Below are 25,343 nucleotides of genomic sequence, written 5' to 3'. Positions count from 1 at the left end.
TGCATTTTGAATAACTGGGCAGAATGGATATGTAATAGTCTAAAAGGAAAAGTGGGTCTCAAATTTTAATATGCATTTGCATTGCTTGCCAATCCTATTTAAATGCCAATTCAGATTCCAGGTTGGTGGTTCTGGGATATGGAATCCGACCATCTAAGTCACCTTTAGATGATACCCATACTGCCTCCTTGGAGCACACTTTCTGTAGCAAGGCTTTAGAAAACAACAAACAAAAACCAACTCATAAAGATCCCCATTTTCCTTTTACCCAGTGAATCATATATAATCATCAGAACTGCATTTCTTTGTATAGAAGAAAAAGAATACAGAGTCTCTCTCCAGAAGACATTGCAGGCTAATTTCTTATTCTTTACTCTCAGAAGTGACGTTGTTTAGAGAATTATATTCAAGACCTAGTCATTTATTTTCCAAGCACTGTAACCTCCACACACTGTAACCTCCAAATACTTAATTGGAACCAATTTAAAATTCAACTACCACTTTTATTTCTATTTGTAATTTGTTACCCATTTATTTCCCTTTATTTACAGCATTAAAATATGAAAAGCTAATAAACAAATTAGTTCGATAACTCAATGTGAATTCTAGAACAGTTGCTTCACTCAAATAAGACCTTGTTTTGGTGGGTTGGAGATACAGTGTGTCTCTCTTGATGTTTGGACTTTCCCACACGCTAGTTGATTGTATGTAAAATGAGGAGTCACATTTCCAGGGCACCAGTGTGGGCTCCCAGGGATAATGTGTCCCCCCACTTATTCTCTGAAGACAAATGCCTTTGATTTTCCCCAGGTGTAGAGTTGTTCATACCTGAAGGGTCATCCAGCTGAGTCACACAATTTCAGGGTCCTAAAGGAAACTAAAACTGGCATAAAATAAGTCTTCCTTGGGGACATAGGAATTTGATTAAAAAGTACAAGTTATGGTCTAGAAACAAATGTAATGGGCAGAGCCTTTTTCCCCCAATTCAACCTGAAGTGAAAGAACAGCGTTGCTTTCCTGCCTACCTCCTGTGAGGTGGCCCTGAGGACACACTGCTTTGGAAACTCGCTGCCCTTAGAAACATTGCTGTGAGACTACTGAAGGGTCAAGAGGGCCCCTGGGAATTGTGGAGATAGATTTCAAGGTCCTCCTATCTACAAACACTTAGGTCTCCCTTTCAAATGAATGTTCTTCCCGATGTTTACGGTGTCTAGGACAGAGTTTTCTACTTTAGTAACTTTTTCAGGATTTTTAATTATCTTGCTTATCTCAATATTTGTGAAAAATAGATCACATTCCTTTTTGGAGGACAAATATGTGTTCCAATGGATAATCCAGAACACAAAAGAAAAGAAAACAAAACTCTTTATACCCTAGATTTACAAGTTGAGAAATTTCCTTTCCATACTCTTCCTGGGGGCCCATCTTTACTTTTATTCATTAACTCATCCTCCATTTAAGTTTGTAAGGTGCCTGGAAATTCCTCCAGTCTTAAAAAGGCTAGATTCTATAGGCATATTCTATAAATGAGTCTTGGTTTCCAAAAATCTACCCTGGTGATATTGATGCCTTACTTGGTACATCAAGTGGTGAACTAGAACTTAAAGCCAGCCATGTCTCTATAAATCTGTTCAGTCTGTTCTTAATTTGAATCCAGAAAACATAGTGTTGCTATTATATTCAAACCATGAAGAATAATGGATTGTTAAACTGGGGTAGTTTAAACCAGTAGCCCTTATTTAAAAGAAGAGGGCTTGTATATGTGTAAGACCAATGGGTGATCTGAAGCTCACAGGAGGAGTAGGCAGTTTAGTATAATATTAGGGCTTAAATTTAATACTCTGAACGTAGTAGGTAATTCTTCAATAGTAGTCTGTACTATTTGGACCTATGCTACAGCATACTATCAAGTTTTATTTTTTATTAGGAGATTTATGAAGGTCTTGAAGGCAGTTCATAGGCCAACAACAAAAGAATTTGCAATTAGCACATATGAGGACAGATGAAAGGAACTAAGAATATTTACCTTTGAAAAGTATACGTTCAAACGCATCTTCAGTGACATAGAAAAATTGCCATCAGGTGTTCTCCATTTCCTTTGGGGACAGAACAAAAGGAAGTCAATAGATGCTGTAGCAAAAGGAACGGCAGTTAGATGTGAGGCAGACACATCAGTGGAGCAGTAAACACTGGAACAGGAGGGCCGTCCAGCTTCCTGGTTATCTTCCTCCCCTTCTCTGGTTATTGTTTCCGTGGTTGGGCTTTGACGTCTCAGGGCCTGATGCATGCACCCGCTGAGACCCTGTCCTGCTCGGCGGCGATCTTGCAGTCTGCCCAGCAGTGAGTGTTGGAGGCGAGACAGCAGCCTACCCAGGGCAAACTTCCTACATTTTCAGTGCAACTGAGCTCTGTTTAATTGAAATAATTTCTTTAAACTCCAACTAGCAATTAAGGAATAAATGCCAAAGACTTAATTAGTCAGCTTCTATCATTTGCTAGAAACAAAACCTATAAACACCTCTCCTCTCTGTTTTTTATGGTTTATTAATCCTTTGATCTGTTTCTCCTAAAGTTCTAGCCCCTTCCATTTCCTAGTGGCCTAAGCTCATCCTTTTAAGGCTGAGTCTTTCATATGATCAAATTGAGAGAAAGGAGAGAATGTTTTTCAAGAAGTTACACAAGAAATGTGTGGGTCAGTTGTTATCAGACTATGTAGCAAATTCCTTGAGACCTAAATAACTGAAATTCCTTATAAAAATTCTGAGAGGTCGAGTTTTGAGGACTTTACTGTAATGATGTGTTCAGGTATGTAATGTTTAACTGTGTCGGGTGCTGTTCTCAGTGCTTTCCACATAGTAATGCATTTCTTTAATCCTCACCACAGCTCTGAGGTAGCTGCTGTTGATGAGGAAACTGAGGCAGGGAGTGTTTAAATAATTGCTCTGAGTCACACAGCTGAGGGGGGGTCAGAGGTCGACCGAGATCTAGGAGGACTGGCTCCAGAGTCCATCTCATAACCCCTACACTCTACCGACTCTCCCAACAGAGATCAAGGCAGGAAGAGGAACAGACTTTAGGGAAATGAAAGTTTTTCATGTCACCCAAGTATCTCTAGAGCTGCTAGTGATGTGAACCAAGACCTGGACATTTGCAAGGGTCAGGGGGTGCCAGCAAGTGGTGGACACTTGCCTACCTGTCCAGCTCCTAACAGAGCTCCTCCTGTGCAGAGGGCAGCTCGGTGAATCGGGTCCATGGAAACTAGCAGGAGACTGGCAGGAGAGGGCCAAGGTCAGCTGGTCCGCCAAGGAATTGGTGGCAGTCCTTTGTCTTTATTAAACCATCAGAAATTCTCGTGCAGCCTGGAGTGGTTGCCGGATAAGAGTAGCTGGAAGGCTGCAATCCAAGGCGCATCGTGACTTGAGGGGATTTGAGAACAGAAGGGTGGTTGCCACTGTTCCTTACCAATAGGGTATCTTTATAGGAGCTAAAAGGTCCTTTCCAGGTCACACGTGTCCTTTATTACCCAGGGATGGTGTAATGTCTGTTTATGTTTTTACCTCCTTAGTCTTGGGGACCCTTGGTGTAGGGAAGAGTTACAAATCCTTATAAACATACAAATGCTTGTATGTACTAAATAATCCTCAGAATGCCTCTGATTTGATGAATACCTGTCAAAACCTCTGATTTGATTAATTTCTCTTATTTTACCTGCCTTGTTTCTGAAAGGTTTATTTAATTCAGACATCACGGACCTCTAGAATTCCCAGTCACTCATAATGTAGGACTCAGACTTTATAAGATACTCATCTATCCAGTACTTCATTTACAAAAACCAATGCAAATCAAGCAAAGATTTTCTTTAAAAGTTACCTATCATTAGACAGATACATTCACATGTTAAATTTATATCTCATCCCTCCCCATTCTTGAACTCTCTTCTTCACCATTTTATGAAAAAAACTAACAAATCTATAATAAAAATGGAAAATATGTAATAAAACCGGGGGCTCATCCAAGTGGTCATATTTTAGCTTATGCTAGTGAATGAGTGGTAGGCCTAAGGGAGGACTTAGCCATGAGGGTTTTAAAACATTAACATTTTAAAACTTAAATGAGTTTGTGTGGGAAGCTGCTTTGAAGGTGCCTGGTCTCTTTTGAGGCTGCTTGGTTTTCAGTGCTGCAATACTGCCCTCTAGGGGGCATCTAGAAACAAAACCCAAAAGCTGAAGCCTCATTCTATTGGTTACTCCATCAAACTCCATTATTTAATCATCCTAAAAGTTTGACCTTTTAAAGAGTTTACAATAACAGAAGCAGAATAAGGTAAAATATGTGTTGGCTAACATGTTACAATGTTCTTGCCACAGGACCTATATTTGAAGAGCAGCCATGTTTGCATGATCATTACTGTCTTCTTTCGGCAGAAACATGCATTACTTTATAGATGACAGAAATAAGAAGTTGATCACGAGAAGCCAAAGGGGTTCTGTTCTGGTTACCTGATCACACACTACGCCACGCCTGAGTGGCTCTGCAGCAATGATTGTGGAGTGGGATACACACTCCTAACAGCTCCTAACAGAGTGTCCTGATTCCACAGTGTCCTGATACGAGGCACGGACACAGCGTTGCTTCTGTCGTAATTGTGCCAAGAATACACAATCTAAATTTAATCATAAGGAAACATCCGACAAGTCAAACTGAGGGACATTGTACAAAATAACCGGCCAGTACACTTCAAAAGTGTCAGGTTCATGAAAGACAGACGAAAAGTTGTCCCAGATGTACCAAGGAGACATGACAACCAAATTCAATGTGTGATCCCAGATTGGGTCCTGGACCGGAAAAGACATTAGTGGGACATCTGTGAAAATTTAAATACTACTTTCTTGGTTTTGATAGTTATTCTGTGGTTATGTAAGGTGTTAACATGGGATGACACCAGGTGAAGAATGTGCAGAAACTCTTGGTACTATTTTTGCCAACTTTTTTCTAAATCTGAAATCGTTTCAAAATGAAAGGTTTTGAAAAATTAAAAGCAGCCATTTCTTTTATTCACAATTTCATAAGTCAGGAATTTGGAAAGGATTCCGCTGTGTGGTTCGCCTCTGATCCACGTGGCTTCAGGTGGGGCAGCCGAAGATGGAGGAGTCACTTTCAAAATGACACCTTCATTCACATACCTGGCACCTGGGTGACCCTTGGCCTCCTTTTCTTATGGATGGCACCTCATCCTCCAGGCCCTTTCCTTTTTGTTTGACTTCTCAGAGCATGTGGGTCTCAGTGTAATCACACTTCTTACATGGTGGCTGACTTCTGAGAGTAAATACTCCAAGAGACGAGGCATGGAAGCTGTCAGACACGTAAGGCCAGAGTATGGGCATAGCTTCTGTGAAAAAAAGCATGGATTTGTTTTTTATCTGACAGACCTAGCTGTACCATTCACTAACAGTGTGGTGACTCTGCGCCTCAGTTTCCTCAATCTCTATAACGGTAGCAGTAACCCATAGGCCATAAAGTTGTGGAGAGAATTAAGTGAAACAAATAAATAAAATACCGGATGTGGTGGCAGCAAATACGTGAACCTAATAATAATTGCGAGCATTTACCAAACAGTCAGCAAGGGCTCAGTTCATTCATCTGCTCTTTCCGTGCCGTCTCAGTTAGTCATTCCCCTTCCTGGGGTGGAATGCCCATGTCGGATGAGTCAGAAAGGGCAGCGTGCGTTTCCCCTGGCTTTAGCTGCATTTATCTGTGGGCCTGCATCATTCACTGTTGCCCCTTCGGGCCTGATAATGTCTCACCGCCTTAGCGTGAGGGCTTCCATGCCCACATACTCTTTATTTCCCTTTTATTTGATCCCTGAGGCCCAGGTGCCGAGGCACATTTGGCACTTTCTGACACTACCTCTTCAGCAGTCGTTCTCAGTGCTGTCAGTGTTGTGTTTGACAGCCCCTCACGCAGTCTGTCAGCTCCCTCTGAGCCCACGGCTGCCGGCTCATCACAGCGACATGTGCTCAGTCTTTGTTCAGCGAGTGCTCTGCTGTCAGCCTTCCTTCATGCGGGATCGTGGGCGCTGCGTTGTTGGCCTACTCAGGAACACGAGCATCTGCACTTTGGAGCAATTATTTAATTTGGGGCAATTACTCGTAGGTAGGTGTTCTGTAAGCGAAGATTTTTCCAGGCCGTGACTGAATTTTGGAACAGCAGCTTCTCCGTTCAGGAACCACGTCTTCATGCACACAAGGCTGATCTCTCCCTGTTGTCACTGGACGAAGGTGGTGACCCTTTCTTTCCACAGCGAGCTGAGGTTATTGCCTCACATCCTGTAAGCGGTCCGCTACTTTTGTGAGTGTTTTCAATATGGAGACAAATGATGAAATGTGGTTTGGGTAGAAGTCACCTATTTGTTATCTTTTCGATCTCTGCTCTCCAAATTTACTCGCCTTTAAATGGGAGGAAGCACTGTGATCCTTTAGGAATTAGAGGACATATAAATAATACCCAACTAAGGAATTCATGCATTCATTCCCTTACTCGTGGAGCCAACTTTGCTAACTTAGTGGCTAAGAGTATGACTCGTAGAGGTGCACTGATTAGGTTAAAATCTATTTACTAGCTATGTGACCTTGAGAAATTTACTTTGCTCTAAGTCTTCATGTCCTGTGTAAAATGGAATTTAGGATTGTTGTGGGGTTAAATAAGGACATGTTTTCAAATGTAATTAATTCAGATCTTAGAACATATAAAATGTTCAGTGGATACTGGCTCTTATTTATTGTCTTACACTTGGAGTTGGGCCTTTCACTATAAATAACAAGAAGCCATAACAACCTATCTGCTTGTTATTTTTGCTCTTAATGACTCTCTGAATGTTTTACCCTTTGAGTCCCCTTAGGAAGCCTAATTTAGTCCTCAGTAGCAAGCAAACTGCTGCAGATTACATATTTCTGTAAAGGCATCTTGAAAACGTACAACATCTTTTTCTTTGGAAAATGTATTTCAAAAAATACATTTCAGCCGAAGTAGGCAAAGGTTGGATCATGTAAGACGAGGTGGGCAATAAAGTAATAATGGGGGATCAGTTCATGGCGCTTTTAGTTCCCGTTGTTGGCAGGGAGGCTGAGGAAATTATCATCTTAAATCCAAACTGCTTGTTCTGCCCCTCTTTCCAACGGACCCAATGTGGACGGTTCCTCTAATTTAATGATACCTCTAATTATACATCTAAATGAAAATGAGCCTTATTTAAAAGAAAAAAAATAGATATTTTAAAATATCCGATTAAGGTTGCCTTTATTACTCTCCTCTTAGCAAATCAGTATACATCTTGTAGTGAAATAAAGATCTTGGTAGACTAGCAAGTTTTTCCTCATTTTCAGCAACTCAGAGGTCAGGAAGTATCCTTGTTTGCCTGGTCTGGCCACGCTGTTCTACTTTCATGCAACGCTTGTGAAGTCTTTGCTTTTCATGATTTTTCTGGATAATGTCTAGAACTTCATTTAAGCAGATGCAGTAACACTTGACTCTTCTGAATTTGTTTGAAGAGTTCACATAGTTACATTTTGTTCTGGTAACTGAAAGTTATCCCTTTAGCTTCCCACACTTAAAAACATTGATCTGCTTTTTATTTAAAACACATACTATGCTCCCTTCTTACGCACAATTTGTTGAACATGAGGTAATGCTGCTAGATTATCACAGTGAGCTCATGGTAACTACTGAAGGGTCAAGACAGCTGTACATTTCACAGGTTTTTAAAGTATATCTTCTCTTTCTGTCACACCTAATATTTGAATTCTGACAACTGTCTCTTCAGGCTCTCTGATCCTAATCTCATCTAGTACACACTTCAATTTTAGCTTGCTACTTCTGATATCTGTAAACTATAAAATCATATCAGCAAACTAATTTGAAGTGTATATGAATTAAAAATTTGAGTAAGTTTTTCTCGATTTTAGTGAGAGCTATTTTGGCTAGAGATCTCTAATTTTTTTATTTTTTTAATTTCTGAGTTTGTGTTTGCGTTTTTTATTGCTCGGTTGTCCCATACTTTCAATTTGAGATAATTGAAGAAAAGGGTTCTTACCATAATTTGATGATGATTCTTTAACTGGTTTAATTGGGTCCATGGGAAAAGAATAAATCCCAGAAAACTTGGGAGAGCTTGTATAGTTGAATCGTTCGGTCATCAGATAAGCACTTACTGTGTACGTTACGCCAGCACTATGTGGTGAGAATACTGTTAAACTAGATCTGAGGAGGATTGGGGAATGCCCCCAGCCTTCTCCTAAATGTATGTATAACCTTAGGCTAGTCCAGTTAATACTCTGAAAAATAGGCATTCTAATGCATGTTATTATGAGAATCCATGAGATTTTGCTCTTCCTGTGCCCTCAAGGGGGCGGCGCTTGGGAGGGAGGCTGAGAATATAGAAGAGTTGGCTGAACACAGAGTGGTATTTCCAGAGTGCACCAAAGGGCTTGGGAAGGAGAGGAGGGTGGGAGAAAGCTTAGGAAAGGGACCAGAGCATCATGGGGATTAGAGAGCTAGAGACAAGGGGACTTAGGTTTTGAGTAGTGACCAGGGAAACCACACAGGAACTTGGAGGGTTTAGTCCGGTTGGCATGTCAGGGAGGCTGGGCTGTGAGAACTCACGACTGCCTCCTAGCTGTGAGGTGAGGGTGGAGGAGGGAGTGGGGAGCGGGCCAGGAGGTCTTTTATCTCTTGGTCTGTAAGTTCCAGCCACAGTGGGCAGTAGCTAGTGGGTGAGGTTGCAAATTTAGGTTAGGAAAGCAAATGTTGCTTAATTGTAACCCAAGTGTTTTGGTCTGCAATAGCCTTCTTTCTTTTTTCTAATTGATAAATTAGTGATCAGAACCAGTCTAGGATCATTACTTGGTGTCGTGATGAACTGTGTCGATTTGTTTTTGTCTCCTGGCCTGATTATTCTTAGTTCCTACTGCTTTGGGTTTCTTAAAGAATGAATTGAGTAAACCCGGAACCTCCAGCCAAGTATTTTCTATTTATCATTCACCCCTTCCATCATTACATTATGGTTTTGGTGGCTAATGTGAAAGATTGCATTAGCAAATTATGACAGGAATGCACTCTGAGTACCGTGTCCTAATCCTCACTTCTGATTTTGGAGACAAAAGATGGTTTCTTAGAAGTTCTTTGCATAATATGTCTGATCCAGCTCCATGTCTAAAAGGCAGAGAGGCATTTGTGACCAAGATGGAGAGCGCACAGCAGATAGACTCCGGACTTATGGGAGATGTCAGCTCCTACTTGAAAGACCTTTCTTCTCACGTATGATGACTTCTGACTCTGTCATCTTGAGTGTATGATTCCATCTCTTGAATTTAATATCTCAGCATCTCTTCAGAGTCATTGGGCTTAATCCAGAGTTCACAATTCAGCGCCAGTATGGCTATTTAATTTGCTTACTCCTAAAGAAACATTGCTCTGGTTTTCAGGGGGCAAAAAGGAAAAGCAAGTCTAGCAGATAGCTCCTAATTGCCGCCTCTAGTTGAAAGCAAGCACTGAAAGAAACATTAGGACGATAAGAACTGTAGTAGAAATCCAGCGTGATGCTTACAACTCCCCTCATACAATCTGTCTCCATTATCAGCAACCGCTATTTGGGTTTTGTCTTGTCTTGTCTTGTTTTGTTTTGTTTTGTCTGCCACTGGCCGTGTAGCCACATCAGCCAAAGGTGCAGACAAGGCCTCACGAATTTCAATGAATAATTTTTGACTTCTGTGTCACTGCCATTTTCATCTAGAAACTTGAGTTTTATAAGCCTAAGATCATGTGAGTAATCCAGAAACAGATTGAAGGACAATAATTTATTGTAAAAACAATAATTTTATGTGAACATTAATTAAATAGCACTTAAATTGTGCAGTAGGCCTCTCAGAAAAGGAAGTTACTTTTTAAAAAAATCTCATGGTTTAATTATTATTGTGTGCATGTTGTATGTTGTACTGATGTTGACTCTCTTTTTCTATTTCAGGGTTTGAACATAATCTTTCACGTAGCCTTGGCTCTTCTGAAAGTAAGTCTGTTTATATTTTTAAGTTACCAAACTCTCTTACCTCTCTGCACTTGGAACTGGGCATAATTCAATTTACAGCCTTTGACCCAGTCTAGATTCTTGAACACAAAAAAAGACTTCTCTGAGTAACTCTGATTCTCTCTCTGCCTCCCATTCTTTGTTGTTGTTTATTTAGAGTTTGGTTTGTTTCTTTTTTTCTTATAATCCATTTAATCTTGCTACCATAACATTCCTTCCAGCTACTTAAAAACAAAATGTTTTCATTCATACGAGTTGGATGATATAAGAGAAAAAATTAAAGCTTGCTTTCTGTCAAAATGATGCCAGCTTTAAAAAAAAATACTTCTTACCATAGTAACATCCCTGGAGGTGCCTAAACATATAATTGAATTATTAGAAAGCTTCTGTAATATACTGACTAAAAAAGAAACTGCTACTTTTCAATTTGCAGTTCTTTCTCTGATAGCTAGAAATTTATAAGACACTTGAGAATTCAATTATAATTACCTTGTTGGATTTATCAACATATCAATGCAGGTTTAACAGTGTGGCAACAGCAAGACATTTGCTGTAGAGTTGGTGAAAACAACCCAGTCGTTTTTTGTCCTTCAAAGAGACAATTCTGTTATTGAAGGCGATAATTGCCTTGTTCATAAAAAAATACAGGCTCACCTTTCCCCCAGTAAAATATAGTGGTTAAAATTGCAACACGGGATTCAGACAAATTTGGTTTTAATTTCACCTCCAATGTATGACCTTGGACAAATTAATCTAAGTGCTCAGACCCTGCGTTTTGAGATAACAATGAAAACTAATCTATGGGATTGTTTTAAGAATTAAATAAGATGACATATAAAAGTTTCTAACAGTGTCTAGAAAATTTCGTTGCCTAAATAAATGTTAACTGTCATTATTGTGATTGCTGTTGTGTTCACATGAAAACTCAGAATTTGTTTCTGGACTCCCCATCATTCTTCCACATTTCCCAAAAGATAATGACTTGATAGCTTCCAAGAGCCTCTGGATGTTTTAGGAGAGCTTCCAGACTTTACCATTAAATGGTTCCGAGCAAAGGCATGACGTCATATGGGTCCTACCCAACTCAAGAAGTGGGTTGCTGCTCCTCATCTCTTATTCCGTTAAACGATTGTTGTTGTTTTGTGTGTATGTGAAGTTCATGAAATGTACTTTAAATTGTTCATTAAATCATTGAGTTTAGATACGAACAATTCTTCTGCCAAAGTTAGTTCTTTTAGAAATTAGGAAAATAAACTATTTTCCATCAAATAACACCAACATATCTGCATGTATCTTTTAATGAAGTTATGGATCTCTACCTCTAATTTATTTATTTATTGTCGTTAAATCCAAACCAAACAGTTTCTAAAATGCTCTCTGTATAGGCGTGGAATAAGACTTGTTGAATGCCCAAGTAGTGAAAGAATTATGTAATCCAGACTAAAACAGTATTAAACCATAACGTAAGTGTAAGGAAGTCCAACAAAGTCCTGGTTTTTCCTATCACGTCTAATTTTTGTTGCGTCTCAGATATTACATCTTTCCCCAAATGCCTTTGCTCGTCGTTTGATGGCCTTTCTTTACTGGTGCTCAGCACATGCTCAGTGCCCATGGCCTCCTTTCGTGTATCAGCCCTGGGCTGTATCAGCCTAGGACTCTGCCCGTCTGGGAAATTATCTTTCCGATTGACATGGTTTTTTGGCTTGATTGCATTATTCTCATTTGGTTTTGGCCAGGTTAACCCAGATACGGCCTGTGCAGAGGACATTCTTTAGCCACTGGGCAGAAAGGCTTTTGTATCTTCTCTATTATACATGGACACTCATCTAACATCATCTTGGGGAATTCGGCGAATTAGAGTAGATGAAAAGGAGTACCTCCTCACTGCTGTTGGCCCATGTTTCTATCCGTTTCTTGTATGAGTCCCAGTGCTGACCTCACATAGAAACAGTATGTACCGCTGAATGGAAGTGTACTTAATTGAGCCAGTTGCTCCCACCTGGAAAAAGAATACCCCAAACATATGGCAGTGACTAACTTTTAGCTTCCAATCTAATGTGCCAGTTAAAAGACTGTATATTTGTGTGTATGAAAATATCAAACTTAGGGATAGTTCATTGTGCTTAGGAACCCAGACCAACTCATTTTTACTGTAGCTGCAGAGGCACTTTGTGTTCCTCTGGATTCGAAGTCTCCCTGGTGATGAGGGAATCAGAAAGGGAAGTACCATTTTTGGAGCACTTACTCTGTGCTAAGTGTTAGCATAGGTTAGGTAAGGAAACTCTCCCAACAGTTTTGAAGAGTCCGATATCGTGTTCTTTTATTTGGGACCACCTTTAGGGCAGACACTTGATCCTGGCTAAATTTTAGAAGAATGAGCCTTAAGTGAGAGGGGCTTTGTATATTATGTAAAGTTCTGAAGTATATCTTTGATATTTTTGGCTTTTCAACCCTCTCCACTATGGTATTTTTCCTTACCATTCTACTGAAGCTTTTTTGATGAAGTAACTAATTAAATCTAGTGGACATCTTTACATTTTTATCTTGACCTCTCAGCAGTTATCAAAACCGCACAATGACATAACACTCCCTTTTATCTTCCTTTTTTTTGAAACATTCTCCCTTGGCTTGTCTTGTGTTTTACCTTCCTCTGTGCTTTTTTTCATTTTTCTCTGCTCATGCCTTTTTTTCTCTAGTCATCACCTTGGGGTTCCACAGAACTTCAGCCTCTAGGAACCCACTTAATGCTCCTATCTCTTTTTTTTAATTAAAATTTATTGGGGTGATAGTGATCAATAAAACTATAGGTTTCAGGGGTACAATTCTGTATTGCATCATCTATACATGACATGGTGTGTTTACCACCCAGAGTCACTTCTCCTTCCATCACCATATATTTGATCCCCCTTTACCCTCATCTACCCCCCCGCACCTCCCTTACCCTCTGGCAACGACTAAACTCTTGTGTGTGTCTATGAGTTTTTGTTTCTTTGTCTGTTGTGTTGTTCCTTTGTTGCCTTCAGTTTTATATCCCACATATGAGTGGAGTCATATGGTTCTCAACATTTTCTGTCTGACTTATTTCACTCCGCATAATAATCTCAAGATGCATCCATGTTGTCGCAAATGGCACTATTTCATCTTTTCTTATGGCCGAGTAGTATTCCATTGTGTCTATGTACCACATCTTCTTTATCTAGTCTTCTATCGGACACTTTAGTTGTTTCCCTGTCTTAGCCATCGTAAATAATGCTGCAAAGAACCTCTCCTCTCTTGCTCATCTTGTTCATCCTCCTGGTTCTATTTATAAGTGTTCACTCTTGTCTTCATATTTAGCCCAGACTCAAATATGTGTCTGTGGACTTACCATGTCTGCTTGGACGTTTCAGAGGCATATCAAATCCAAAAGTCAAAATTGAACTGATGTGCCCTCCCAAACCTATTTGTCCTTCACCTCAGTGAAGGCGCTTCCCAGCTGCTCCAGAGAGAAACAGAAGCCATCCTTAACTCTACTCTTTTTAAAATTCTGACTTCACTAAGTCACCATCTCCTGTGGAGTCCATCTTTTGAGAACTTGTAGAATCTTCCCACTTTGGTAGTTTAGGCGCCAAACTCTCTGATCGGGACTGTTAAGGGATCTCTTTCAGTAACAAGTACTGAACATCCACTAAGTGCTAGGTACTCTTGCAGGCATCAGAGATTACGTATTGATGAGGAAAGACGCTGCATTCATGGGGTTTACATTCTGAAGAAGGAAAGGTAGTAACTGAACAAATACAGTGATTTTAGCACGTGCTGAGGTTTGCAAAGGAGAGTGATGGTGCAGAGTGGAGAAGGGAGATCCCTTCTTTAGATTAGCTTATCAATAAAAATGCTCTAAGGATGATATCTGAGCTGAAAATTGAATGAAAAGAAGTAGCCCGTGATGCCAAAATCTGGAGAATGAGCCTCCTACGCAGAAGAAACACGTGCAAAGGCCTTACAGACGGTGTTTCTATGCTTCAGAAAGAGAAAGAAGGCCTGTGTCTGGAGTGTGACAGTAAGAGAAGTTGGTGGCTTGTGGAGCTAAGAGAAGTAGATGACTGTTCTCCCCCCATCTACTTGTGACAGTTGGCCAATTTATCCCCATATTGTCACCAGAATCATCTTTTTAAACAGACTTTATTACTCACTATTCAACAAATATTCACTGAACACCTGACAGAATGATTCTATGTGCTGGACTAAATCAGTGAACTAAAAGAACAGAAATGCTTGCCCCCATGAAGCCTGTGTTCTTGCAGTTAATAACCAATACACATAACAAATATGTAAACATAGTATGTGACCCATAATAGTGCTCGAGGGAAAAGGAAAAGTACAGCAGGGTAAGGGGAATTGTGGGTAGGTTCTGCAGTATTAAGTAGGGAGTCACGGCGGTCACACCAAATAGGTGAGATGGACAAAGACTTGCAGGTGGTGAGGGAGGGAGCAATGCTGACGTGCAGAAGAGCCTTCCAAGTAGGGGGGAAAGCCCTGCAAACGCTCCATGCTGGGAGTACAACTGGAGCAAGCGAGGAAGGGAAAGGCGGTAGGAGATGGGTCAGAGAAGGGACTTACCTCCTTGCTACAACCCTTCAGTGGCATCCCATTGCCCTTGGGATAAACTTCACAGATTTTAATACAGCCCACAAGGTTTTCATGGTCTGGCCGAGTTTCTCTTTCTGTTCTCATTTTCCCCTTTCCTCCCTCACTGCACTCTCTCCGTCAAGTAATAACAATCGACCTTCTCCTTAACCTGGGCAGGAGTCCCGCCCATGCCAACGGGGTGAATAGGAGGCAGGTAAAACAATGCGGGTTCTGATTTCCATACATCCTTGCTAACCCTTGTTATTGTCCAACTTTTTGAATATAGCCACTCTAGTGTGAAGCAGTATTTCATTGTGGTTTGATTTGCATTTCCCTGATGGCTAAGGATATTGGGCATCCTTTCATGTGCTCATTGGTCATTCAGATATCTTTTTTTGGTAAACGTCTATTCAGATCTTTTGCCCAATTTTTAATTGGGTTATCTGTCTTTTTATTGTTGAGTTGTAAGGGTTCTCTATACGAATATATCCTTTTGGGTTTGATGATTTTTGCACGTTCAGTTTTGTAATTTCCATGAACTCCTGTTGTCCTGTTGGTGGCAGCAAAACACTATTCCTTTGGAAATAGAAGCTCATAGTCAAGCACTTCAATGCTGTGACATTGCTATTCCTTGATGTTGGTTTCCCTTCCAACATAATTGGTTGTTCGAATGTTTAGTTTGTTTCTAACTTTTCTCTAGTATATCTTCAGTACAATGATAGGTTAGTTTTGGAATGCTATCTGGTAAATGCTAAAACAACCAACAAACAGGATGTGGACTTCTAACTAGTACAAGATACTCAAGGAATTTTAAAGTTCCAGAAATAATGCATTTTATGGATTAGAGATCAATATCAGAAAAAAGTGTATTTCATCGTAGTACCATGCAAGTATTATATAACACCTTATATTTGTTGAAGTGATTTCTCATTATTTATTTCTCATGAGACCATCCAGATTGCCAGGGAGGGAGGATAGTTGGCTAAACATGCCATGTTCCAAGTTGTCAGTAATGAATTTAAACTTAATGTACTTTTTGAGGTCACTTGACAGATAAGAACAACAAAATCCAATGTCCTCGGTGACAGTTTTGTGAGAAAGCAAAGTACTCTTACCACAAAGTCATTCAAGCATCCTTTCCTTGTTTCTTAAAAATCTTGCTCCACCTTCATCTTCCTCTGCTCTGCTCCTGTCTTTAATGAAGGTAAGCTCTGCCTTCATCCCAAGGCTAACTTCCCACCTGCGTCCTTGATCCCAACTTTCCTGCCTCCCTTTGGAGAAGCCTGTGATGGTTGCTTAGTTCACGTATCCAACAGATATTCAGTGAGCGCCTACTGTTGACAGGCTCTGGGTCAGGTGTGGGAGCGTGCAGAGAAGACAGTCTGTCCTGCAGTTGTCCTGAGCCTAGTGCAGGAGGCAGACTAGTGGACAGTTACAATTCCATGTGATTGCTCTGGGGTCTTAAAAGGGAGCCTTGGCACCCCAAAAACAGGGTGCCAAATTTATTCTGGGGGAAGCAGGAAAGACTTTCCAAAGGTGGCAACTAATCTTAGAGGAGGGTGTTTTGTGCAGAGTGAACAGCAACCAAAAAGTGGCACGAGGAAGAGTGGCAAGGCCATCCTGTGCCATGGTGCTTGAGGCTGAGGCATGGGGCGGGGCTCTGAGGGGCAGTGATTACATTTCCGCCACCAGTTCCCTGTGGGGTTTTAACTAAATCATCTAAGCTGTCTCACGCTTAATTTCCTTAATAAGAAAATAAGGGGACAGAGACATATGGTTTCTAGAGCTCTTAATTTCTGTCTTGCCAACTGTCCATCTATTTCCAAATGCATGTGTGTATATATGTGTATGTGCATATGCATATGTATGTACATAGATACACACTGCATGTGTACACAGCCAGCTCCCTCCTTCCTTGAATAGGTACGCAGCATCTTGTAATTAGCGTATTTCTTGTTTAAATGCTTGGCTGAAGTTTATCTTTGTCTCTCTCACAAAAAAGTTTGTGGAGCAAGATAATAAAATTAGGAGCAAAAAAATATTCAATCTATTATAGTTAAAAATAATACCAGCGAATTATTTTCAATCGCATTTAAAAGGCCTTTTAGCACCGTCCTTGAATATGAACAACCCATTTGTTCTGAATTAGTGAAATGTTATTGTGTGTATAGGTGTGTGTTTGTGTGTGTGTGTGTGAGGGTGTCTGTGTAGTGCCACTGTTATCTTTTTTCTTTTTTTCTTTTTTTTTAAATTTATTGGGGTGACAATCGAGATACCCATGTAACATGTTGGATTCATATTTTTAAGTTCTGACAAATATCATCAATAATTATTTAATTGTAAGGCACTTACCGTTTCTAATGACGCTTCAAATGCATTTCAAAAATAGTTAATAAATCAACTTAATAGTAATATGCCTATCACTTGTGGAGCACTTACAATGTGCCTGCTGCTGTGCTAAGCATTTTTAAACTAATCTTCAGGACCTTTAATTTTTTTTCTTTTGTTTTTATTATCGTAAAATATACATAACATAAAATTGACCATTTGAACCATTTGTAAGCCTAGTTCAGTGACATTAAGACCATTCACATTGCTGTGCAGTCATCACCACCACCCATGTCTGGAGCTGTTTCATCTTCCCAAATTCTAACTCTGAGCCCATTAAACAGTGTTTCCCCATTTCCCCCCTTCCTCCAGCCCCTGCCAGCCATTATTCTACCTTCTCTTTCTATTAATTTGACTCATTTAGTTACCTCATACAAGATGAATCAGACAATATTTGTCTTTTTATAACTGGCTTATTTCGCTTAGCTTAATATCTGACCTTTAATTTTAACAACAATCCTTTAAAAGTAGATATGCATCAATATCCCCATTTTACAGATGAGGAAACAAAGGCCTTAAGAAGTTAAGTAACTTGGCTAAAGTCATTCAGTTAAATGCACACCAGACTCAGAACTGGTCGGTCTTACTATAGAACCAATGCCCTTAACCACTAAATTATGGGTGTGTGTGTGTGTGTGTGTGTGTGTGTGTGTGTGTGTGTGTTTGTCTGTTAAACCTTATGTTTACCCTGTGAGGAAGAGATATTATTCCCACTTGATACTCAGTCCGACTAGCTTTCACTTAAAATTCCATGCTTTTTTACATTGTATAGCAGGAGACCCTTAAATTGTAGTGAAATCAGCTTCCATTTCACAAATCCACGTTGACATCGTACTGTGAATGAAAGAAAGCTTTTTATCCAAGTTTTTAGAAGACTGTGTAGGGGAGGAAAACGTTTTCCTTAACCCTGTTAGGGTCCTTGCCTAGATCTGAAAATTAAACTGGCACAGACAGTTTAATAGGAGGAAAGCGTGCAAATTTATTTAATGTATTTTACATGACATGGGAGCCTTTAAAAGGAAATGAAGACCCGAAAAACTGGTGAAACTTGAGTGTCTTCATGCTGGGTTCAATGAAGAGTGGACAGTCATGTAAAAATGTGCTAAGACCAATGGGGTATGAGCTAAATGTAATAAAACTGGGGAAAACGTCGCAAGGCCTGTGTGTTTGTATTCTCAGTATCCACCTGTTTGGGAGGTAAGGATGTTTCTTTCCTCCAGGTATAGGGAGGTCACCTCTCACTTGAGGGTCTCATGACCTGCTTCAGGGACAAGGGTAGGGGAAGGTCAGAGAAACCTTCTACCATTTTCTACCCTTTTCTCCTTCAACTTAAAATATCAAATAGGCCCAGGTGCCATATTTTGGGGTAGCATGTTCTGAACTTGGTCAACTGCATGCTCAAAGATAGTCGTCCAGTTTTTAAATGCCAGTGTTTGAATAGGACAGAAACAGAGCAACAGCAGCTAGGAGCCTTGTTACGTCAACAAACAACTGAATTTATGAAAACACACTCACTGTCGAGAATGATCTTGAAATTGAAATATTCTCTGCACTTGACTCACTAGAATAGTATTTGATTCCTGCATTTTGCTTGTCCATTTCTTCTTCCACAGCCTTTAAGATGTATGAAGTCATTCCTGAATCCTATTTAATACCCCACTCAAACTCCATTTCACTCTGACCAATCCCTGTGTGTGAGCTGATCACAGGGCTATATTATCAGGAGGCTTTTGTCAGAGGATGTCACTGCCCAATAAGTTTTTATGACCCTTTCTATCTGCAAGAGTTGCTGATATTGCTTCTCAGCATGAAATAGACTGATTTTGTTCATTAAAGTGCTGACAGGGTTGATGACTCACTCTGGGAATTGATTGATATTATCACAATAGTATAACCAGTTAGAGGAGATTCAACTGAAACATATAAAAATCTATTTAATATTTGGTTTATGCAGGTTGAAATATGTTTCTTTTCCTGGAAATACAATAGTCAAAAACCCCATAGGCTTGCTCTTTTTTTCCCCTCCTTTGTCATTTTCCTTTGACTAAGGAAATTTGGTTTGGGCAACGCTAAATGAGTTTAGAACAGAATCTTATTTGTGGCATATATAACTTTGATTAATTAGGGTATAGTCTAAGCTGCTATTTAAAAAGAGAAAGAGCACGTGAAAGAGAAACCATAAAAAATAAAGTGCTTTAAATAAGAGTTTATTTCTCTCACACATACCAGTCCACAAAGAGGAGGACTGGTCCCAGAAGACAGGCAGCTCAGCTCCACGAGGTCACTCAGGGACTTAAGTTCCATATACCCTGTTCCCCCCAAAATAAGACCTAGTCAGACAGTCTGCTCTAATGCATCTTTTGGAGCAAAAATTAATATAAGACCCAGAATTATATATTGTATTGTACTGTACTGTACTGTATTGTATTGTATTGTATTATATAATACCCGGTCTTATATTATGTTAAAATAAGACCGGGTCTTATATTAATTTTTGCTCCAAAAGACGCATTAGAGCTGACTGTCCGACTAGGTCTTATTTTGGGGGGAAACAGGGTATGTTTTTGTTCCACCATCTCCTAGGACTTTATCCTCATGTACATGGTTAAAACTAGATCAATGCCACATCCAAGTTCCAATTCAGAGGAAGAGGGAAATTTTAAGCTAAAGTACAAGGCAAATAATTTCCCTTTTAAGTAAATAGTGAGGGAGTTGAATACATTACTTTTGCTCATATTCCATTGACAAAAATGTTGTCCATGGTCACACTTAGCTACAAGAGCACTAGGAAGTACAGTGTGTAGATCAGCAGCCATGTGCCCTGTTAAAATGGTTATGTCTAGGGACGAAGGGGACAGTTTATTAGAAAACAATTAGAATCTGTCATAACTTGCCCCTCTGGCCATTCAGTATATGTGGTCACTTTTACTCCGACACGGAAACACTCCCTCCCTGTCCAGGGACGCATTCAGAGGCCTCATTTAGTTACTTTATCTGCTCAAAGTTAAGGACCTCTGGATGATGCTCAGTCCTGTGTCTCACAGTCCGCTGACACAGTACTTTCTCAGCTCACATCCAATGTACCGAAGTGGAAAGTATAGGAAAAGTATAACTGTAACAAAAGCTCTCATTCAGAAAAGGGAGGAATGGGAAGCACAACATACTCAGCGGTCCACAGGAATCCACCAGATCGCTGCTCTAGTAGTAGAGAAGGTTTCTTGGTTAGCCCATCTGGCTGTCCCTTGGTTCTAATCTCTAGGAACTATTTACTGTTATCCATTGTCTCTGTGGTGACATCTGCAGTTAGTGCTAGAGAGTATCCCTTATTGGGAAGATGTACAGTTTTCAAAGCTTGCTTTCCCTTTGCGGAGATTTGGAGCCTGAGAGTTGTTTTAGTGATCAAATATAGGCTTTTTGTAGGTCTTTTGATTTCTTTTGGGAATTAATTCCCTGAATATTTTTGTAGGGTTTTTTTTTTTTTTTTTTTTTTTGCTTCCAGTTTGTTTTGAGTAAAGAGATCCAAAGATTTCTTCTAGACATAGTTCTTAAGTCTAATTGTATTTGTTTGTCTGTTTGTTTTCAGTGGCCCATTCTTTTCTTTCTCCATCTTAATATTGGTTACCTTGAGACACTACCCTTAATTTGGTCTTTGCCTCATGGCTAACTCTGTGTTTTGGCTGAGATGGCTTCATGAGAGATGCTTGTGAGAAAACAGAGAGCCTAGTTATCCTTCTCTGTAGGGGGCAAGTTAGATTTTCCAATTCTGAGGGTTCAAATCACTGTACTTGATCCCTTTAGGTTATAGACCAGTTTTCTTCAAAGCGACAGGTCTCACAGACACATCCTGGTCTACCTCTGAAGTTAGCACAGACAGCAGTATGGTGACATGGCATAGAAAGGATCACCAGTTTTCCAGCCTGCAATATTTGTGGGTTTTTTTGCTTTGTCTTTCACGGAATGATGAAGCCAAGAAGCTTATTTTAAGTTTTAATTTCTAGCAGCACCTCATTTTTGGGTACCAATTTCTGTATCAGAGAATAGGCTAAACTGCCATTTCAACCCAAAATACAGTGGCTTAAATAAAAAAGAAGTTCTTTCTTTTTTATGTGACAGGCTATAGCGATAGCCCTGTGGTCCAGGCCTGTATGTAGCTCAGCTCCATAATTCAGGGTCCCAAGTTTCTTTCATCCTATTGTTTACAGCAGGGATTGTCAAATGCAGTACTATTGACATTTTGGGCCAGCTAACTGTTTGTTGTAGGTGGCTGTCCTTCGCAGTATAGGATGTTTAGCAGTATTTCTGACTTCTCCCTGCCAGATACTGGTAACACTTCACAGTAGTTAAGACAAAGAAAAATATCTCCAGACATTACCAGATGTCCCATGGAGGGCAAAATCACCCTGGTTGCAAAACATTGCTTTATAGTATCTTAGAATTATCTTCATCTATGTGGTCAAAGCAGATTTTGATCCACAATGAAGAGGAAAACCAACCAAAATAGACCTGATGTTATAATTAACAATGACATTAATATAGTAATTATAACTTTGTTCCATATGCTCAAAATTTAAGTAAAGAAATGTGAGATATGAAAGAGACCCAAATTGAATTTTAAGAGATAAAAATTACAATGTTCCATAGAACTAAGAAATATGTTGAATGAAATGAACGGCAGGTGAGATATTGTAAAAGAAAAGATTAGTGAACTTGACTAACAAATGAAATTATTCAAAATTAAATACAAAGAAAAAAATAGTTTAAACAATGAAAGAAAGGAATAATGCATTGTGAGACAATTCACAAGACCTCCTGAATATGTAATTGGGGTTTCTCTTGCAAGGAGAAAAGGGCAGAAAAAACATTGGAAGAATAAGAAATAATGGCTCATGTTTTTCCAAATTTGATGAAAACTGTAAGCCCACAGACCCAAGAGTTTCAGTGAATTCCAAGCAAAAGAAACATGAAGAAAACTACACCAAAGCATGTCATAATCAAATTCTTCAGAAACAGTGGTAAAAAGAAAAACCTTAAAGGCCACCAAAGAAAATAGACACAATATCTGCAAAAGAACAATGGTAAGTGTAAGCAGATTTCTCTGTAGAAACAACGCAATCATAAGACAGTGGAACAATATCATTAAAGTACTAAACCAAAAAAAATTTTTTTTTCTTTAAAAACTAAAGGAAAATACTTTGACAGACATACAAAACCTGAAATAATTAATCACTAGTAGATACAAATTACAAAGAATATTGAAGGGAATCCTCTGACTGAATCCTCTGACTAAACATGTGACTTTTCTTGTTATTTAAATATTACTAAAATATAAATCACTGTTTAAACAAAAATTATAACAATGTGTTGTGGGGTTTATAACATATGTGTAAGAGAAATGTGTGACACAGCCAGAATAAAAGCCAGTAGGGAAGAAATGGTAGTATACTATTGTAAGGCTCTTATACTATATAAGATGTGTATAATATTACTTGAAGGTAGACTACGATAGGTTAAAGCAACTACTATAATAACAAAACAAAGAGTTATAGCTAACAAGCCAGCAAAAGAAACAAAAGAAAACCTTAAAAAGTAGTCAATATGAAAGAAGCAGAAAAAAGGGAAAAGGGAAAGAAGAGCAAATTAAGTAGAAAACACATATCAAGATGATGAGCACTTATGCACCTAATAAGACTTCAGTGCAGACAGACCAGGAGAAAAATAGAGAAGACACTAATTACCAGTAACACGAATGAGTAAGATGACATGACTACAGATTCTAAACATTAAAAAGAGCAAGAGAATATTACGAACAATTTATGAGAATAAATTTGACAACTTAGATGAAATGGCCAAATCCCTTGAAAAACACAAACCATCAAAGCTCACTCAAGGTGAAAGAGATTACCTGAATAGCCCTATATTCATTAAAGAACGCTCTTTGCATAATACATTTAATTTTGCAACTTGAAATTTTTAATAACTGGAAGCAATGGAAGCATAATCATATGGATACTAAATTCCAACAACTGAACAAGGTGGTGTGTCAATCTTGTGACTTAAGACATAGAAACTGCTGAGAAAAACAGCACACGATTGACTATAAGAACAGAAGTCTTCATGATTTGCCTCCTTCCTGGTCTTAACTCTCTAGTTAGACAGAGCAGGGATGAAAAAGCATTTTGCGGGTAATGGTACCTCCATTCCTCCACAGTTCTGTACTCTTCCAGTCCCTTGCCTCTCTGCCCATCCCTTTGCTGGGTTCCTCTTCTCAGTTTCAGCAATAGATAAGTCCTCGGGCCTTCTGCTTTTTTGCATTGCATAAATTCACTTTCCAAAGGGACTAATTCCTAAATTTTGTCCTAGCTCAAGTTCCAATTTTGTATCTTCAGCCGCCCTCTATAAAATCTTCAGAGGCCTTTGATACTTCTTTTTCATTATCATTATTCTTATGTGGGTAAGAATATTCTTATGCACAGCACACCTTCAGGGGCACCATTTACACAGACAATGAGCTGCACATCTGCACAACGTGTCCTTGATCATGCTATCTGCATCTTTTCATTCTCCCTTCCTTGAGCTAAACTCTAGCATTGTATTTGGAAGTGTCTTTATGTCACATAGCAGATCCCCTTTTGTGTTTATACAAAGCCTTCCTATCCCCTATGTTCTGGCTTCAACCTTGCCTCCTTTAACGGATGGTTCCTGACTCTTTCTGCCAGAAATGAGCATCTGCTGCAATTACAAAATATATTATTCACTTTGAAGCTAGCGTCCTGCTTTTTGTTTTATTTAAATGTTTCCTATGTGTATGTCCTATATTCTCCAATTAAATTGTTTATTGCTTAAAGACAGTCTGAAGCTTCCTTCATATCCCCCCAGAGAGGTAAGTGTATTCCTGCATGTTCAGCAAGCTTCCCTACCTCCCAGATTGATGTACAGAGTAGCAAAGGGCCGAAGGATTAACCCCATCCTTTTTCCAGCTGTTGCATTTCAGTAGATTGCATCCCATCTAAAGCAATATTTGAGGTAGTTTTGATTTTTCCCTAAAGATCCATGCTTTGTTTTAAAGTTTACTATTGGAGAAAAAGAAACCACACTAGCCCTTGCTTCTCTTGATGAATATTTGTTAATTGTTTATACAGTAAATACAGATCTTTTCACATAGATTATGTATGCATAAAACTCTTTTCCTTTGAATTCAAAAGTCCATGTTTCTGAAATTAAATTTTTTTAGTTAAATGACATGCCCTGATTAAAATTTCCCTCAATTAAAATGATCAGTGTTAAGTACAGCCTCAGACAGTTCCATCTCTTTTGTCCTGTATTTATTAGAAATTCCCTGACTCCTAAAGCTTGAAAATTCACTTCATATACCTTAGTTTCAGCCTGAAAACCCTCCAAACCCTATTTACATGGATGGTTCTAACCTCATCACGTATCTCTACTCCATCTAAATTGGACGTGAACTAGATTAACCGCATGCATCTTGGGCTTGTTGACTTTCTGTATGGGAATAGCCTTTCAGCCCTTCTAAATCTACATGTTTTTCAAGTCCAGCTTAAAAAACTGTCTGAAATCTACGTGTAAGTTTTGACTCCCCCGAAACTGAACTACTAATAGCTGACTGTTGACTCGAAGTCTTACTGATAAGATAAGCAGTCAATTAACACATTTTGTAGGCTATATATATTATATACCATATTCTTACAATAAAGTAAGCTAGAGAAAAGCACATGTTAAGAAAATAATAAGGAAGAGAAAATACATTTACCTACTGTATGTATTTATTGGAAAAAATCCCCGTATAAGTAGACCTGTGCAGTTCAAACCCATCTTGTTCAGGGTCAGCTGTATATGTAAATATGAAACAAATGGAAACTGGAACTTAATTCTTTGGTTAATGTGTTTATCTAGCCCAGCTAATTCCATTTCAAACATCTTACCCATTTACTTGTAGTTTGTATCTTCTCTAAATGTAATAGCTGGTAGGGGAGACATATGGAAGTGTCTTCCATTTACCACAGTGATTTCCGTGTCATTTTCTTGAGTTTGACTTTAATCCTGTTATTAGTAAATGCTGAGCATCTGCGCTCTTGGGCAAATAAACCTGTCAATCAGATTTTTTTTTAAAAGTATATTTTATGTTAATATTAGTTCAGGTGTGTGTGGGCATTGTTTAGAAATCTTTGAGAACTTAAATGATTTTATTTTGCAATACTTACTATTTATGGCCAAATAAGTTACTACTTTAATTAACACTTATACTTTGATT

The 25,343-nt window shown here is 39.1% G+C and overlaps 1 protein-coding gene across 8 annotated transcripts in view; it reads left to right on the top strand.

The window, feature by feature from the left end:
* The window catches only part of RABGAP1L (RAB GTPase activating protein 1 like), a 443,815-nt gene that overhangs the window by 295,669 nt on the left and 122,803 nt on the right, over positions 1-25,343 (top strand). For all 8 annotated transcript variants that reach the window (XM_081024862.1, XM_081024852.1, XM_081024863.1 and 5 more), the window contains exon 18: positions 10,019-10,060. In XM_081024862.1, coding sequence (XP_080880988.1) covers positions 10,019-10,060 — 42 coding nt within the window. The remainder of the gene's footprint in view (positions 1-10,018; positions 10,061-25,343) is intronic.

Source organism: Rhinolophus hipposideros (genome assembly GCF_964194185.1).
Source record: "Rhinolophus hipposideros genome assembly, chromosome: 19".
In the NCBI taxonomy this organism is placed as follows: Eukaryota; Metazoa; Chordata; class Mammalia; order Chiroptera; family Rhinolophidae; genus Rhinolophus; species Rhinolophus hipposideros.
Note: the sequence above shows the minus strand (reverse complement) of the source record. Positions and strands in the feature narration are given on the sequence as shown.